Here is a 16,569-nt window from a genome sequence, read left to right as displayed (position 1 = left end):
GATTTCCATTTTAAATAATCTTGGTTTCCTCTTTAAACTTTACCAGGAATGACTCAGACTCCTTTAAACTGTATTTGTCTTCACAAAAAAGTTAAGCATAGATGAAATTATGTATTGCTTCATGCTATGTATACTCATTATACACACAGACTCCCTCCTCCCATTGGTATTACAGAAAAGATTAAAATACAAAAATCACAGACACTATAGAAATAAAATATTCAAGGAAATTTCAGTTTTAATATTCTCAGAAATTTAACTTTTTTACACAATTTCAAGTATAAAAATTTCTCTACATTAAATACACTCCCTTTCATCAAATGCATTTTTTAAAATAATAACTGAAGTAAACTGCCCATTTTTCACAGATTTATAGATATATTTAGCTTATGTAAGATTAACACATACATTAGGAGTAGGCATTGATAGGACTGATATCAGACTAATTGGCTCATAGATCATCTAATGTAGATCACCTTATATTACCCTTCTTGAATATGAACATAACAGTTGTGTTCTTTTGGTTCAGGTACTTACCTGTTGTTTTATATTTTAAAGAAAAAAAAATCAATGTTAGTAGGCCAGAGATCTCGGCCATTTTGTTAGACTCTTGTCAGTCAATTTTTGCAATTCATAAATGGTAATTCAGTACCACTGCAGATGTTGTCTTGCATCTTTCAGGTTCCTAATGGACTAGGAGAGTTCACCATCTCTGCCATGGGACAGGCACACATATCCTTAGAAGCAAGCTGGCTATTTTTAGTAGTTTTGCTTAGCAGTCTTTGTAACATTCATGGCATTTATTTTGTTATTCTCTCACAGTACCAAATGTACTGTTCTCATCTAAGCCACTGGAATCAGGCAAATAACCATTAAGGAACAACAGTTTTTAATATTCAAGACTCTTTTTGAGAAGGAAATCTACTAGTTAGCACTGAGTCAAAATAGGTTTCAAAAGGCAAAAACAGCCAAAGCGGCCCTGTTTTAAGATGTGATCATGTCTAGAGTTGTTTTTTTGTTTTGTTTTAAGATAAAAAAGGGCAGCTTAAAATCTAATTGGAGGAATTAATTTAAGCTTACAAAACGCCATACTTCTTGTCAAAATGAGACTAAACTTGAAAAACTCCACTGTGGAAGCTAACATAGGAGAAAAAAGCATAGGAGAACTCAGTGGGTAGGAATTAACATTTTACAGTGTCAGCAGTAACGTAGTAAATGAATATCTGGTAAAATAAAAGGTAAGACACGTGCTTGCTGTTATTAATGCCACTCAGCATCAGTATGACTGCTGAACTCTTGAAGAGTGAGGCAAAAATAAATGCTGTCATCAGGAGATATAGATGATGCAAGCAGCTACAAATAATTTTTTTTTAGCTTCTATAACCCTCTATAGGAACATGATCAAAGAAAGAGCTTTAACAGCAGCTATTACTGCACAGCTACTGTATTTTCTATTGCTTAAACAGCTTATTTTTAAATTCTACCAGTTTAAATCATATTACACCAATGGGCAAACTAATTTCCAATTAGACTTAGAACAGAGGAAACAAAAATGCCATGAAGTCAGTTTTCCCCTCCTTCCTTCCTTCCTTCTTTGGGTGTTGTGCAGAGCACAGATGCAGCAATGAGTTGGGCTAAGTATCATTTTCCAGTCGAGAAAAGGTCTACTACAAGTCTGGTAAACAGAAAGTGCACAAGGATTACAGACTGCACTGTAGTAGCTATGTACGTGACAGTGCTTTAAAATTCAAGAGAAAAGATCTTGTTTTCATGGCTGCATCAGATTAGAGATCACTCAGCTGTCATGACCACTTACGAATAAGCAGCTCATCTCCTGGCAACAAACTGAAATCTTTATTAGATACGTTGAAGTTATCCCATCAGAGTTGTTAAACTTTCTGGCAAATTTAATTTAGAGAAGACCCTTCATAGGTACTACTGTGAAATCAGTCCACAAAATACTTTGTCTTGCTTACAGAAGACCTATGCTTTACAGATTTAAGTTGGCTGTAGGACAGATCAGCTGGCACTGATCAGCATAATTTTACTAAGGATATTTCCTGAACAGAAGAGACACTGCCTATCAGTTTCCTCGAAAAGGATTATTTTGATTACCTGTTAATAGAACATCAGGTACTTCACAGCCCTCGCTCTCTATTTTAAATGACAGAATTCAGGCTGAATTTATCCACATGAGTTATATGATCATCTTGCCCAGAAATATATGTCATTTTGATTGTAGTTATAAAAATGAGAAAAGATGATCATATAAAAGAACTACTTTATATTTAGCGCTGGCAGAGTAAACACAATAGATCATCAAGCTTTCTTACATTACAAATATAAATAAATAGATTTGTTCAACAAAAATAAAACAATAAGCTATTCCTTTTATGATATTAATAAATCATCAGAAGACGAGAACACTTTGTCATAATGATATAAAGGTCCTCCTGCCACTATCATACAAATGCCAACAGAATAACATTTGCTTTGTTTTCCTAACGTGATGCTAATTCTCAAGCAGAGTAAAGTACTCTATGCAACAACTGACTTTCCATCCATCTCTAAGGTTCCATAATTCCATTCATTGTTGCTACCAGGAATATTTTATTTGCTATTATCAATCACAGAGTTTTAAGGATTTGTAAAGGTCTACTTCATAAGAAAACCAAACAGTCAACATATAGCTTAGGGAATCCCTCCAGAAAAATGCAGTTCATACCAGATAAGATGCCTAGCTGTTTTAAATACAAAATAGGGTTACTCCTGCTTACACACAAACCTCTTTATGGACCACTAAGAAATGAAATCTAGGCAAAATAGTATCACTTACAAACCTCAATTCTCAGTCATCTCCTTTACAAACCAGAACACACCCAAGAACTAGAAAAAGCCTCGGAATCCTGTTGCAAACAGCTGCAGCTGAACTACTATGGGAAGGCCTAGCAGAAGGACCAGAAGCCATGGGTTAAATACTTGGGTTTGTTAAAGACCTCCTATAAGATGCTAGACAAGCAAGTCAAAACAGAGTTTTCAGATACCACCATTTCTTTTTTGTCTCATCTTGCTTCAGAAAACGTGTTGAATTTTTGTAAGTGTCACAGATTAATCTGCAGCTGCAGGCCATAGGCACTCAGAATACTAATTTGTGAGAAAAGGCAAAGTCAAGCACATGTAAAGTTATGCTTCTGTCCACTGAAGCACCACAAATCATTGAATACCTTCTGCATTTTATCCATAAACCTATCCACTACTCAGTTATTGCTGTCTGAAATTAGCATGGTAACACTGCCTTCTCTTAGAGGAACAGTGTAAACCTTCACGGATGAATATTCATAGGACACTTATACACAGTATCATTGTACAAAAAACGATTAAGAATAGTAAATTTATCCTGAGTGCAGATATAGACAGAGGCTAGACAAATGCGACCTGCCAAGTCTTCCGCACAAAAGGTATGTGCAATGACTAGCTCTTCCCTTGTGCTCTCCCCTATAGCTCAGCTTGCATTTCAGATATTTGCAGGACAGAGCAGTACTTTCTAAGCACTCCATGACCTCGTGAGCTTTTCCATCTAAGCTCTGGAGTCAGAAAGAGTGAGCGGCTGTGGCACCATACCATAGCTGGCACACATACTTCTTGGAGGCTCAAAAGAATCAGTTTAGAAGACGTGTTCTACAGCTGCAGCCTCTAATAGTAAGCTCCTTTCAACATCACACAACTTCACGTAACAGCGTGCATGCATCATGTGGTCCAAAGAACCACATGCCTCTCATACACACCTACCTGACAGGTTCTCATGTATGGACAGATACAAAAGTGAGAATTCTGCCCCTCTTGATAAAATGCACCCGTGATACAGTTAAAACAAAATCAAAACAAAACAAAACAGGGCAAGCATACCAAGATAAGTAGTGAATTCTTGAGGATCAGAAGAAAATAGGCCTGCCCATTGAAACGAGCGTTAAACAAGAAATGGTATAGACAGATGTAAATAAAGCCTATATCCTAGCATATATGTAAAAATAGAGAATTAAGATTGTGCTAAACATATATTAATCACAAAAAGTTATGTCAGGTTTAATAACATTTAAGCCAAAATTCCAGTTAAACATGTTATCAAGTGCTTAGAGTAACAGCCTGAAAAGGATCAGTTTCCCAAAGGCAAAGCTCAGAAAGACAAGGAAAACTCCCTAAGTCTGCTAAAAGAACTTGTGAAAACTAAAGTACAAATTAATACTGGAAAACACAAAAAATGTGATGTAAGGGCAGCCAGTATGATCACAGAACTTGATTTCTCTCTATGTCTCTATAGTGAGAAAAAACTAGACACGCTACAGTATGACACCTCTGTTTAAATAAATGCCATTTTTGTGGCCACTACTGTTTAAATCAGGACTTGTATTGATTACACTCTAATCCTCAGCATGGTTTGTTCAGTAGCATTGATTCAGTGAAAAATTTCTATGAACAACAGACAATGAATATTTCCCTATTGTTTCTACTCACAATCATAATCAGAAGCTAAAAGAGCACTTAATTTTTCATTTTTCACAGCATTTGAGCCAAATATTTCCCTTGCCAAAGAACGATGCAACAAGCTATTGACTACAGGAAAATGGTGGAAATTACCATAATTTCATCATTGTCAGTTCTGTGCTTTGGAAAGGATAGATGCGTTTTATTATGCTGAAGATGGCTGAAAGGGTTTAAATGGAGTAACATTAACTCTGTTTCAGGGTTACATATTTGACTTTGAGAAACTGAAAATTGTTTTTAATAGAGCAAGAAATGCAAGATATCACTGAAACTGCATTCTTGATATTTGTCAGTTTGACAACAATCATTCTATCAGAACAGAGAAATAGATCTACATTTCTTAAACTGCAAATATCAACAAACTAAAAGTGCTCAGCTCTAAAACGATAAATGAAACCTTTTAAATTAAACTTGTTGCTAGGATATATTCACATTAAAGGCATAAACTATTTGACTTGGTCTTCCAATTTACTGTGCAGAGTATACACAACTTGCTGATTTTGCAGGAAGAAATCGGAAGTCAAAGACCAACCAGAAAGCATGCAAAATACCTTTACAGTCAAAAGACCTGATGGGAGAGAGACCTTTATAGAAAGGTCAAGACAATTTACAACTGTATGAATGGAAACACCTAGACAACCTCAGCTAGCTTATCTTCAAACAAACATTGTGCTCAGATACACTCAGGATAAATTCTAGCTGCAAATAACTTTCATGCTAGCCCCAAAAGCAAAATTAATAATAGAAGTTGATTATATGTCTATTCAATTAGTTATCCATCTAGTCATGATAGGAAGATTCTGGCCATTCATTCACCTGGATAAAATCCAGGTACTTGAAAAGGGTCTGCAGAAGCCACCACATCATACCATATTCCTCAGTCACCCTGGATCTGTGTTAATAACATCTCTCCTGCTGCTTCTGGCTTACAATAATTTGTGTTGTACATCCTGCAATATACACAGGCTCTCTCTCAAGTTCTGACATAAACCAAAGAGTGAGAATAGAATATAAAGCGTGCCAGGAAAGCTTATAGGTAATGACAGATTTTTTTTTTTTTTTTAAGTAGGGCTAAAAGTTTAGAAAGGTAGTATAAACTGAAGTAAGATATTTTACCCAAAGTCTAACATCAAAGGGCTTGAGAAGTTATCATCAGAGCTAGCATCTCCCCGTTCACATAGCCACAAGGCTGAAAGAATGACTACGTAAAAGGGAGGGCAAAAGCTGCTGGGTGACCCTCCGCCCTAGAAGGTACCCACAGACAGAATGCAAAATGCGCAGCTGCGAGATAGGGCTTGTCACCATGGTGAGCCGCGTGGTGTCACAGACAAGGGTGGGGCTGTCCCCAGGAAAGGGGCAGACTTGCCACATAATAGCAAGGAGACTATTACCCCAATGGGGGGGACACAGGTAACTCCATAAAAGGAAAAAAGAGAGAGGAAAAAAGCAGTGGATGGGACTAGTTTCTGCTCGGCTAGGATTTGCCATGTAACAAGGAAGTAAGCTGAGTCATCCTAAAATGACAGAAGCTTTCTTGGAGAAAGGAATGGATAAGAAAAGGTGGTGCAGTATGCAGAAAATCCGGAAGATAGTGGCACTGCTTCTACCGCACCTGCTCCTCCTGCTTTTTCTGCAAATGTTGGCTCATCAAACTAGACTCACCAAAGTTATTCCCATGAAGGGAGGAGACTACTGCTTCCTAGTTCCTTCTTACTGGGCACACTTCCTCCAGCCCAAGGATAACCAACCTCACTGGCTCCAGCTGGATCAGAGCTTCACCTTCTCAGCCTTGTGTTGTCTTCCTTCCTCCTTTGGTGAAGATTACAGTGAAGGTGCAGGCCTCAGCACTTCAACCGCCTCAGGGAGAAAGGCTGATTGCAACTTCTTTGAGAGCTCCAGGCTCCAGGGAATAAACGGGACTCAAGGGCTACTAACCCTCGGGGGAGATGCCCTAGTAACTTTTCCAGGAGGCAGCAAGCATGCCCATGATTGGGATCACTGTGAAGAGCTCACTATTCCTGTAGATTTGCTCAGCAGTACGGACTTTATATACCTATTTTTCAAGAAGCTGGGCAGAGATTTGGGGTGTAATATGGGTATCATGTTCATTCTGGCAGTGGGTACAGTCAGCGCTGGAGGCTATTGGGCAGGAGCCACAGAGAAGAAAAGACAGCAATACATCAAATCCAATTGTAAAAAAAGAGATTATTTTGAATATGTAACAATCAATCCCAATATCCCCTTTATCTGTGGAAGCATAGCAACATCATCCGTTTTGTTACTCATGCTTTACTGCTTTTATGATCACGTAGTGTGTTTAATGATAGGATTATTCTGCCTATATGCATCTCTCGGCCTCTACAGCTGTCTATCCCCTTCCTTGAACAAACTCCCATTTGGGGAGCAGAAAGTTTATTTACAGCATTTTCACAAAGGCTTGGAAGTGAAGAAATTGCTCTTAGCAGGGTTCAGCATCTTCATTGTTGTCCTTTGGATGGTTTTCAGAAATGAGGATCAATGGGCTTGGATCCTACAAGATGCTCTAGGAATCTCTATCTGTCTTTATGAACTGAAAACAGTTCACATACCAAAGATGAAGAACTGCAGCTTATTTCTACTTGCTCTTTTGGTCTATGATGTCTTTTTTGTGTTTATCACTCCTTTACTAACCAAGTGTGGTGACAGCATAATGGAAATGGTAGCTCTTGGACCATTCAATACAGCCCACCATGAGAAAATCCCTTTTCTGCTGAAGATTCCAGCGTGGTATCCTTCATCAGCTTTTGACAACGGCCCTTTTACTGTCCTAGGCCTTGGGGACATTTTAATTCCTGGTTTCCTGGTAGCCTACTCTTATAGATTTGATATTCGAGCACACACTTCATGGATCTATTTTGTAACTTCTACTATAGCGTATACCTATGGTCTATTGGTGAGCTTCACAGCTTCGACATTAACGCAGAAAGGTCAGCCAGCTCTTCTCTACTTGGTGACCTTCACTCTTACTGCTTGCTTGCTTGTTGCTTTTTTGCGCCAGGAGTTGACAGTCTTTTGGACAGGCAATGATTTTACAAAGCAGCCCTCCTGTCCTCCCTTGGAAATTAGTATCAGCCACCATGACATCCAAAAAGGTACAAAGACACAAATACGACTCAAAGAAGGAGAAGAACAAATGATCAATCGCATATGCAATAAAGAACAACCAGATAATTCATTTGTTTTTAAAGAAGAATTTACTGACACCAACATACACAGTGAAGAAAAAAGCTTCATATTATCAAGAGAAGAAATAAGCAACTACGAAAGTGTGATCTTGAATAAGGCAGTCTCAAAGCAGAGAACCAGCCAGACACCATGACAGACAAAAATTCTAGAACCACACCTTGAGAAAACAGTTATTTAACATGACTGATTTCCAGATAATGAAGGAAGCCAGGAGAATTCAAAAAACTGCATGAGCAGCCAATTCCAATTCAGCAATAAAAGTAGGACCTGTAAAAGCATCCTTTTTTGTGTGTGAAATGTAGTGCTTTATCTTGTTCCGATCTCTGTATATATATGATAATTTGTTTCATTAAGCATTTCTATCCTTACATTATTGCTCACAATAGAATGATATAAAGATATTTTATTATTGTAGGATAAGAAGTTAATCATAAAGAACACAAAGCATTCTTACACAGTAAGACTAGGGAATAGTCTTACATACAGGCACATACTGTTCTACAGAAAATGCTAAATAAGTCTTTAAAGAGCATCATTCAAAACTATTAAAAAATGGATGCATAAACCAAATGCAAAAATGAAATATTTGCCAGGATAATGCAAGAGAAAGGAAAAATACTTGTAGCTGTAATACTGCGACCAAACAAATTATTTTGTTTTGTTTTTTAAACCATGAAGTGCTGATTTTGATCCTAGGCTGCCATGTTCAATGTATACTCCAAAGTATATACATGGAACATTTCTTTCCTAATTATTTCCTTCGTATTATCAGCTACATCACAAGCCCCCTCCAAGTATGATGAAGACCCTGTCTAATTCTTCCAAAAGTTAAAAGATTGTTACAGGAATTACTGAGAAAAGCCTGGCTCAGGTCGCATAAGAGATCGCTGTGTATTTTACCCCAATATGTTAATTAGGCCACGTTAATACTGTTTGACAGCTAGTGAAGAGGAAGCACAGTGGTGCCTGAGAGCACAGAAGACGTAAAAGTTACAATTTAACTGCAAGATCATGCTTCCTCTCTGATCAAAACACAAACTGTTAAAATTTTATCCATTCTATTATAATCTGGAGTGGAGAAAAGGAGTGCCTAGTTCTTACAATATGACTCCCAGTAACTCCTACTAAGCAATGCTCCTGAATTCTGTTCTCTCCAAAAACACTTAATAAGTGGCTCCTAAGTCAGAGTAGACACAACAAATTTTGCAATTCCTGTTCAGAAATTTGATACTATGTATGCCTGTTAACATACAGCTGAATGAGGAATAAGGATCAGTAGAGTAAACACTTCATATTGGTAGCTAATGAGAAGAAATCTCCGGCACAGAGCAAAATACCAGAGAGCTGCCTAAAGCATCCCACGGAGCCTGTCACACTTTTTTCTTACGCTTTTTAACACATCATTTCCTCTCTTTGGTTTGATAATATAATTTAAAAAGTACATATTTCACTATTTTAGCATATAATCATTATATATTTTAATGATATACTTTGGAGAGAAGCCACAGACTCAAAACTTGAAAGAGTCTCAAAAGCAATAACAGATCTGGATCTCATTCCTATCTAGGAGATGGGTCCAGAAAGGCATACTCTTGGATCTGATAATAGACATCTAGCCAAAGACCAAATGACCTGTCCACATTCAGACAGGAAAAACTTCTTGTTGCACCGAAGATTTAAACAAGAGCCTCCCAGACTGCAGACCTACTATCTTGGTCACCAGAAGCCTTCAGGTTTCACTCAACTTGAGGAAATTGAAACAAAATGCATAGGCACATTTCCTACTGTGCCAAGTTTCACAGTTACGTTCTGTTTGTCTTCAGTTTATAAAGCCCTCTGAAGGAAGACAGTGATTTTACAAAAGCAGGAGAATTGCCAGCTAGACAGAGAAACAACTTCGTTCCTCTACATCAACAAAATGGCATAGTAAGGCAATACAAACCAAACCATTTGGCCAAGAGGACATGAAAACACACACTCCACGAACTGTAGTTTCACACATGCTCATTGCCCCAGGAAGTCCAGCAGAAATTCCCAAATGTAACACATCGGGTTGTTCAAGTCTTTGGAAGAGTTGTGTGCCAAATAAAAAAATAAGTTTGACACTACAATGGACTGGACAAGCCTACAGAATTTTAAACCAAGATGCCAGTTGCTAAAACAGCAGCATTTCTTGTTGTAAAGGAAGTGTATTTCATTATTTTCTCATCCACTGCAGTGAGTGAGCACAAGAGAACTCTTATTGAAAGAAGGGACAGCAATACAATCCTATTGCGAATGTTGTTAAATTTTGCCATCCTCTTAACCAGCTCTCCTACCATTAAAAGCCTGATCACGGTTGATTTTCATCTAATACCAGTAATATGACAATTAAAATATGCCATGGAGACAGTCATGCTATTCTGAGAAAATAAATAATTAAAAAATTAACATATTTCTGAAAACAGCAGTAAGCAGGACAATTCTATCTCAACTAATAGCTAGGTATCTTTTAAACCATGATCAATATCTAGCATGATGAATCACAACCAGACAAAAACCTATCAAGTACAATTATCCTCTCTATACAAAGGGCAAAAGCACATAGATAAACCATGCTGATTAACAAGTGCTCCAAATGTGGCCACTTAAATGTGGTTAACTGTCACAGCCAAAATTAGGCCTTGGACACTTTCTTTTAAGGCTGTCAGTTCAGCATCTTTATCAGCACTAACAGATAGGAATCAAAAGGAAATAAGAACAGGTTTTATAACAGTCAAGCAGCAGTAACCCTCCACGGCCGACCTAAGCAGATTTTATGCACACTAAAGGCAAAAAGTTGAGAGGCCTATTCTACATACAAAACTATGTTTTAATATATCAAACAAGCAATACAAAAATACAGAGATGAATGTGACAGACTCCTGAACCAAGATCTAGTAAATCTTAGAGAAACAGATGTTTGGTGGAAGGGAGATGGTGTATAGGGGAGATGGTGTTTTCCCATCATGAACAGATGGGAAGAGAAAATGAGCACATAAATGACTGATGAACAAAGCAATGATACCTACTAATAGTTAGAGATGTCCTCAGATGCACAGGCCCATGTGCACATCTGTGAACTGAGTGGGTAAAATATCCAAATGCTTGAGATCAGACTTGTTTGTTTTAAAAGTGGCTAAGAAGTGCTTCCTCAAATGTCTGAGTGCAACAGAAGTAGAATGACACATGCCCCAAACCAGAGCTGATGAGTATCTTTCTTTCTGGGGGACAGCACACAGAAGACGAGATTGGAAATACCACATCTGGAAACATCAGATCTGAAACCAACTGAACAGTTTAACTAGGAAATGACTCACTCCCAAGAGTTTTCATCGGAGGCAGATCTCTCTCTTCTGGGCTCAATCTTTGAAGTCTCAGACTTCCTTGCTTATCTTATCTATGCTGACAAATTGCACAGAAGACATCTAACTCAGCAAATGAAGTAATCTCTCAGATAACAAAAGCAATCCTGTCTGCCATACTACATGAAAGAAAAGCGGTCTGAACACTTGTTAATGAGCTCTTCTTTTGGAAAATAAAGATAGGAAATAAGATCACGGGACAAAAATAATCTTCTACCACAAATCATGAAGTGTTAAAGGTCCATTGGAGAGCCTGATCTATACAAATAAATCCAGTAATCAATAAGTAATCTTTGTTATTCCTCTGCGGTTTTTCATATTGACAGTAGCTAATTCCAAGGAGCACACTCCAGTTGAGTTATCCAGAGACAGGATCACTGTTCACATCTGAAAAGATGATGTGGGACTGTTCTACTCAATGCTTGAAGGCTTTTAACATGATCAGCATTAAAGAGCTGACTCTTAACAATGGGGAATAGAGCCACTCTGAGGGTAAAATCCTTATTGAGCTCCCAGGAAACGCTGGTGTGAGATCAAGCCTGAGAGACTCTGCAGGCACAGAAAGACTCACTGCCATGAACACAAGCTCAGCACTTAAGCTGCTACAAAGGAGATGGAGTAGCAAAATTCTGTGCTTTTCCTTTTCTTTCAGGCCTCCTACAATACACCACATAAATTAGTGCAGCAGAAAGGGCTTGTTTGCAGCTAATCTTAATACAACAAGGTGAAGCTTGGAGAGTGCAAACAGTAAAGAAGGTGAGGCAGCAATACTCGATGAAAAGTGAATTAACAATTTCTTTCAAGATAAGCAATGGTTCTGTCACATGCTCTGCCACAGTGTGCTCTATTCCCAAAAATTCATGGGTCCCAGGAAGATTCCAAAGATAACAAATATGGAGTCTCTCCTCATTCCTTTTAGGCTTCTGATACAATCTCTGAGAACTTGTGGACAGCCACATGGTTCTCCCCTACATGAAGAGGGACAAGAAGTTTGGACAAGTGGAAAAGGATCAAACCCATGAAATATGGCTGAAAGCCTAATGTTTTAGGTAAAGGACTACAGAAAAGCCACAAAAAAGGGGGGGGGATCCAAGTAAATTAACAAAATCAAACCCCAAAAAACACCTAGTTGTTAAGACATGAGAAAAGCTATGACTTAATGTGTAGGCTGGGCCAGGTTCCATCCTTGTTAAAGTATAAGAGGAAATGGGACATGAGGCCACAGTAATGATACTACTAAACCATAGTCCAAGATTGCAACTGTTTGGGTATATGCATTCTATCAATATAAGCATGTATTTGGATAAGCACTCAGATGGATTTGACCTGATATTTTTCAATTTGTCACTGAGGAAATGGTAAGAAGATTTTCTAAGACTTTTGTGAAGCAAATCTGAAGCCTTGCAGGACAACTGAGAAAAATATTATTTCTACTTTTGTAGATAAAATGAGTTATTATTGGCATTAAAAGCTAGGGATTTGACATTTCAGACTGAAGTGGGCATCTTCTGAAAACCTTGACAAATGAGGCATTTCAAAGTTCTAAGGAAGGATTTCCAATTAGCTTAGAGCTGCACAGAAACAAGTGTGTAAAATTAGTTTGCAAACTGTGGATAAATTAAGATTCTAAAAAATTTTTCATATGCAACCTTTATTTGCTAGAATACATGAAATCTCACAGACACTTTCCAGTTTCCTTACCTCTTGACCTGAAAGGTAGTATGCTGCCAGTAGACCACCAATGAAGCGAATATTGACCTCAAAAACAGATACTTCAGAATTCTGGAAGAGGAAAAACAAAAAAAGACAGTAAATATTTAACAAGCTCCCTAAGCAAAGAACAAAAAAACAAACAAACAAACAAAAAAAAAAAAAACCACAAGGCAGAGGAACGTACATATCCAAAGCCAATAAGCATGCAGGGGTTGGCATCGTGCCACTATCTAGATCTATACTAGTATTCCTGTGTACATCTTCATGACAGTGAGTAGTGCCTCTTGTGTGAAATTAAACTCATTTTTAAAAATCAAATTAGTTTTTCACCTTTTCTAATTATGTTACCACTACAAAGTGCAAGTTCTTTGGCGGAGCGTAGGAGAGAAGGCAAAGACTGTACATTCCCATAACTCAGCACATCTTACTTTTTCTTACATTTAACCACACCTGAGAATTTTCTAGATTTAAAACAGAATAGAAGCATAATTAGAGAATTCCTGTAAAGTGCTTTCTTACCCTGACTTACCCATGTATAATCTCAAATTCAACTCAATTTTAATGTAGTCCAAATGGGAACAGCCTTCTTATATTTGATATTATGACAACATGTACTGCAGACCACTGAGAAACTCAAAAGCATAAAAAATATTACTACCACCATCTATTTTAATATATTTGGGCTAAATTCACTAGTACATCTGGTTCATTGAACCTGGTCTGGAAAATTAAGAGAAGCTAACTAGTTTTATCATCTTTCTGCATCCTACTGGCCCCCATTCATTCCTTTGCCTGCATATACCCCATCTGTCTCTCCTATAAACTTCTATTCATTCAACCCATTAAATAGAGAAATGTATATTTTAATAAAGGCTTTTGAGATAAGGTATGCTTTCCTTTTACCTAGAAAAGTCACTGGAATTTACACAGTACAAGCCGTTCTAGTAGTTAGCACGCAGATAACATGACATTTATCAGTATCTTCCCTTCTACACTATATTTTCTGTGGCACTTACGGCTGTATCCAGCATTTTGCACAATCCCAAAAGCACATATTACTTATCTCAGAGAGATTATATGAACATTTTAAATGTTAAATACTGTTTATGCTTAGAAGTCTAAAGTTTGAAGTATCTAAAAAATACGATTTAAGTGAAAGATGTATTGCTATTCACATATAGAAAATATCAACAATACAATGTCTAATTCCCTAGAATACCTACTACAAACATAATCAGCACAAGCAAAAAATGTATAGTGAAACCAGTAACTTCTGTTTCTCAGCAAAATTATCCAAAAGGAACAGTAACTTTAAGAACAATTCTTAAGATGAGTTTGTTTCTACTTTGAATAATATAAGGTTCATATAAATAAGAAAACTTGTTAACTTTCAGGAACGTTTTTGATACATGGAAAGCTATAATTGAAGCCCAGTGGATCATGTAATTTTTTTCAACAAATACAGGATTAAATCTGCAAATTTATATTGAGATTGCCTTGGTTCAGAATAAAACTAGGAAGCAATTTAGTCCATAGTCATAATGATATCATTATGTCTATTCTGTCTCTGACATATGTAGAGTCTTCAGTTTTAGACTACATAATTATTTGGCAGTATCGGGAGTGAAGGGAGACAGGGGGAGCAGAGAGTAGAATTTCCGTAGTGTTTGCCAGATAATCAATGTATGAAACAAAACAAATCCTTTCTGAAATGTAGAATTTAATATAAGAACAAAAATAAACATCTGTTCAACTCTGACTACATACCAAAGTTTCACTTTGTACATTGTTGAGTATAAAAATCTTTTTGGAGCCATAGGGCAAGTTCTAGAACTGAAATACAAGTTCTGTCAGTTTATGAAATATTCCCCCAAATAGTACTAAGAGCCCTAATAAGAACAAAATAGAGTCATTTCTTCTATTTAACATTAATGAACTCTGTATACAGGAAGAATTTCCAAATATCAGAAACCAACTGTATAACCAACTGAAAAATTCTTCTGATTGATTTTGAATCTACAGGCAAACGAAGGACACTCAAATGGCATTCTGGCTTACTGTTAAAAGATCGTAATAATATGGGGGAAGAAAACACTTAGATCGTAATGTTAAGTAATTTATATACTATAGTTTGGGAAAAATTGTCTTTCATAACTCCATTATTTGCTGCTACTATCAGCTACTAAAGTCTGACTTTTTTTTTTTTTTTTTAATCAGACTTTACTTTGCGTCTATTTCTTCTGTAGAGGCACTGTTGTTTCTCATGGACCACTTTCCTTTTCTACCATTATCCAATAAAAATTTGTAGTCTGAAAATACAATATAGAGACATAACTCTATAATTAGAAGAGTACAAAAGTTCTTCTTCAAAGTACAGAATTTTCTAAACACAGAGGACGTCTGTAAACTGAAAGTTTGCACCTGAAGTTCTGATACTTTGAGTAAGTTTTTTAAGCTCCAGCTGAAAGACCTCTTTCACCTTCCCTCAGGAGGAACACAGTGAAAAGGACTAAAGAAATACTAGGACAAGTTCTACTCACCACGCTGAAATCAAGATTTTTGTCAATCCACTCTTGTCCTTCTCTGAATTCATCATGAAGCCCCATGATATAAAGAGTATCTAATGCATCTACTATGGTAGCACCCATTTGTGAGTTTCCTAAAGGAGGTGAGGGGAAAAAAAGAGATTTCTGTTACAAGTGACTATTTCATTATTTTTTTCTTAAACATCAAAAGCAAGAGAAAATAAGCTAAGCAGTAAGAAAGCAAAGTTACTATAGAGACAAACAGTACAAGGAATAGTCAAAATGAGCAAAGAATTAGCAGCTACATAAGAGGATGTCACTTCTCTTTTAAAGCTTCTGGACACTGCTATCATTTGTATTCTGGGGAGAGAAAACCAGAGAGAGAAAAATGCTCCTTACCTGCTCTCCTAACCTGAACATGACCAACTCCACTTTGACAGAAAAAAAGGATAGGAAGACATGCCTCTTCAAGAGATTATTAGGGATTTGAGGACAGAAAAGTGTAGCATATGCAAGATAAAGCGATCGGTAATTGCAGTAATGTCTAATATTTCCCAACATTTACTACAGGAGCAAATGAGCAGACATGCCTTGGCCTGGCCTCTTTAATAAAGTCACAGCCCTAAGATGTTCACTTTAACTATTGCAGAGGCTCTGAAAGGCACTCATGAATTCCTGAAAAAAAAAAAAAAAAACACTGACGCTTGACCCTAAAATGCCATTCACTTCAAACAGTAGCAATTCAGCTGATTGATGAGTATGTCACTGGCTTGTACAAGGGAGACAGTCTTGCTGCTTAGGTTGTTTCTATTCATTCATTTCTGAGTTCTACATGTTTAGAGTTTTTGTTTTTTTTTCCCCCTCTCTCAAGAATAACAATAACTGAATTAACTTACCATCCCAACTGTAATTCTCTTAAGCCCTTAAATTACTGATACTTACATGAAAGCTTAATCCATTTTCAGGGATTAACTCCCTGAATAATAAAAATTAAACATAACAGTTTTTATACCAAAGTAATCAATTTCCTCAAAATTCGGTGTGCATTTGTTTTTAACGAATTTGAACTAGATATGAAAAGCCTTAAGTCTATTTGGTTCATTAAGAATATTCAAGCTCATGTCAGGACATGCTACATTTGTTAAGATTAATTAGAATATATATCCTTTAGCAAACTGGTC

General features: G+C 37.0%; 2 protein-coding genes across 3 annotated transcripts in view; one reads left to right on the top strand and one right to left on the bottom strand.

Annotated features, from left to right (window-relative positions):
• The window catches only part of MAN1A2 (mannosidase alpha class 1A member 2), a 159,195-nt gene that overhangs the window by 77,802 nt on the left and 64,824 nt on the right, over positions 1–16,569 (bottom strand). For both annotated transcript variants that reach the window (XM_062594492.1, XM_062594501.1), the window contains 2 exons: positions 15,404–15,522; positions 12,852–12,932 (listed from right to left, as the gene is read on the bottom strand). In XM_062594492.1, coding sequence (XP_062450476.1) covers positions 12,852–12,932; positions 15,404–15,522 — 200 coding nt within the window. The remainder of the gene's footprint in view (positions 1–12,851; positions 12,933–15,403; positions 15,523–16,569) is intronic.
• On the top strand, positions 6,062–7,900 carry LOC134142074 (signal peptide peptidase-like 2B). The gene has a single exon (XM_062578827.1). The coding sequence runs from the start codon at positions 6,062–6,064 to the stop codon at positions 7,898–7,900; it is 1,839 nt and encodes a 612-aa protein (XP_062434811.1).

This window comes from Rhea pennata, chromosome 1 (genome assembly GCF_028389875.1).
Source record: "Rhea pennata isolate bPtePen1 chromosome 1, bPtePen1.pri, whole genome shotgun sequence".
Taxonomy (NCBI): Eukaryota; Metazoa; Chordata; class Aves; order Rheiformes; family Rheidae; genus Rhea; species Rhea pennata.
The sequence above is the reverse complement of the archived record's forward strand: the minus strand, read 5'-3'. Positions and strand labels throughout refer to the sequence as shown.

Coding starts and splice junctions, on each gene's coding strand:
- LOC134142074 (XM_062578827.1), top strand. CDS start 6,062: ATGACAGAAGCTTTCTTGGAGAAAGGAATGGATAAGAAAAGGTGGTGC.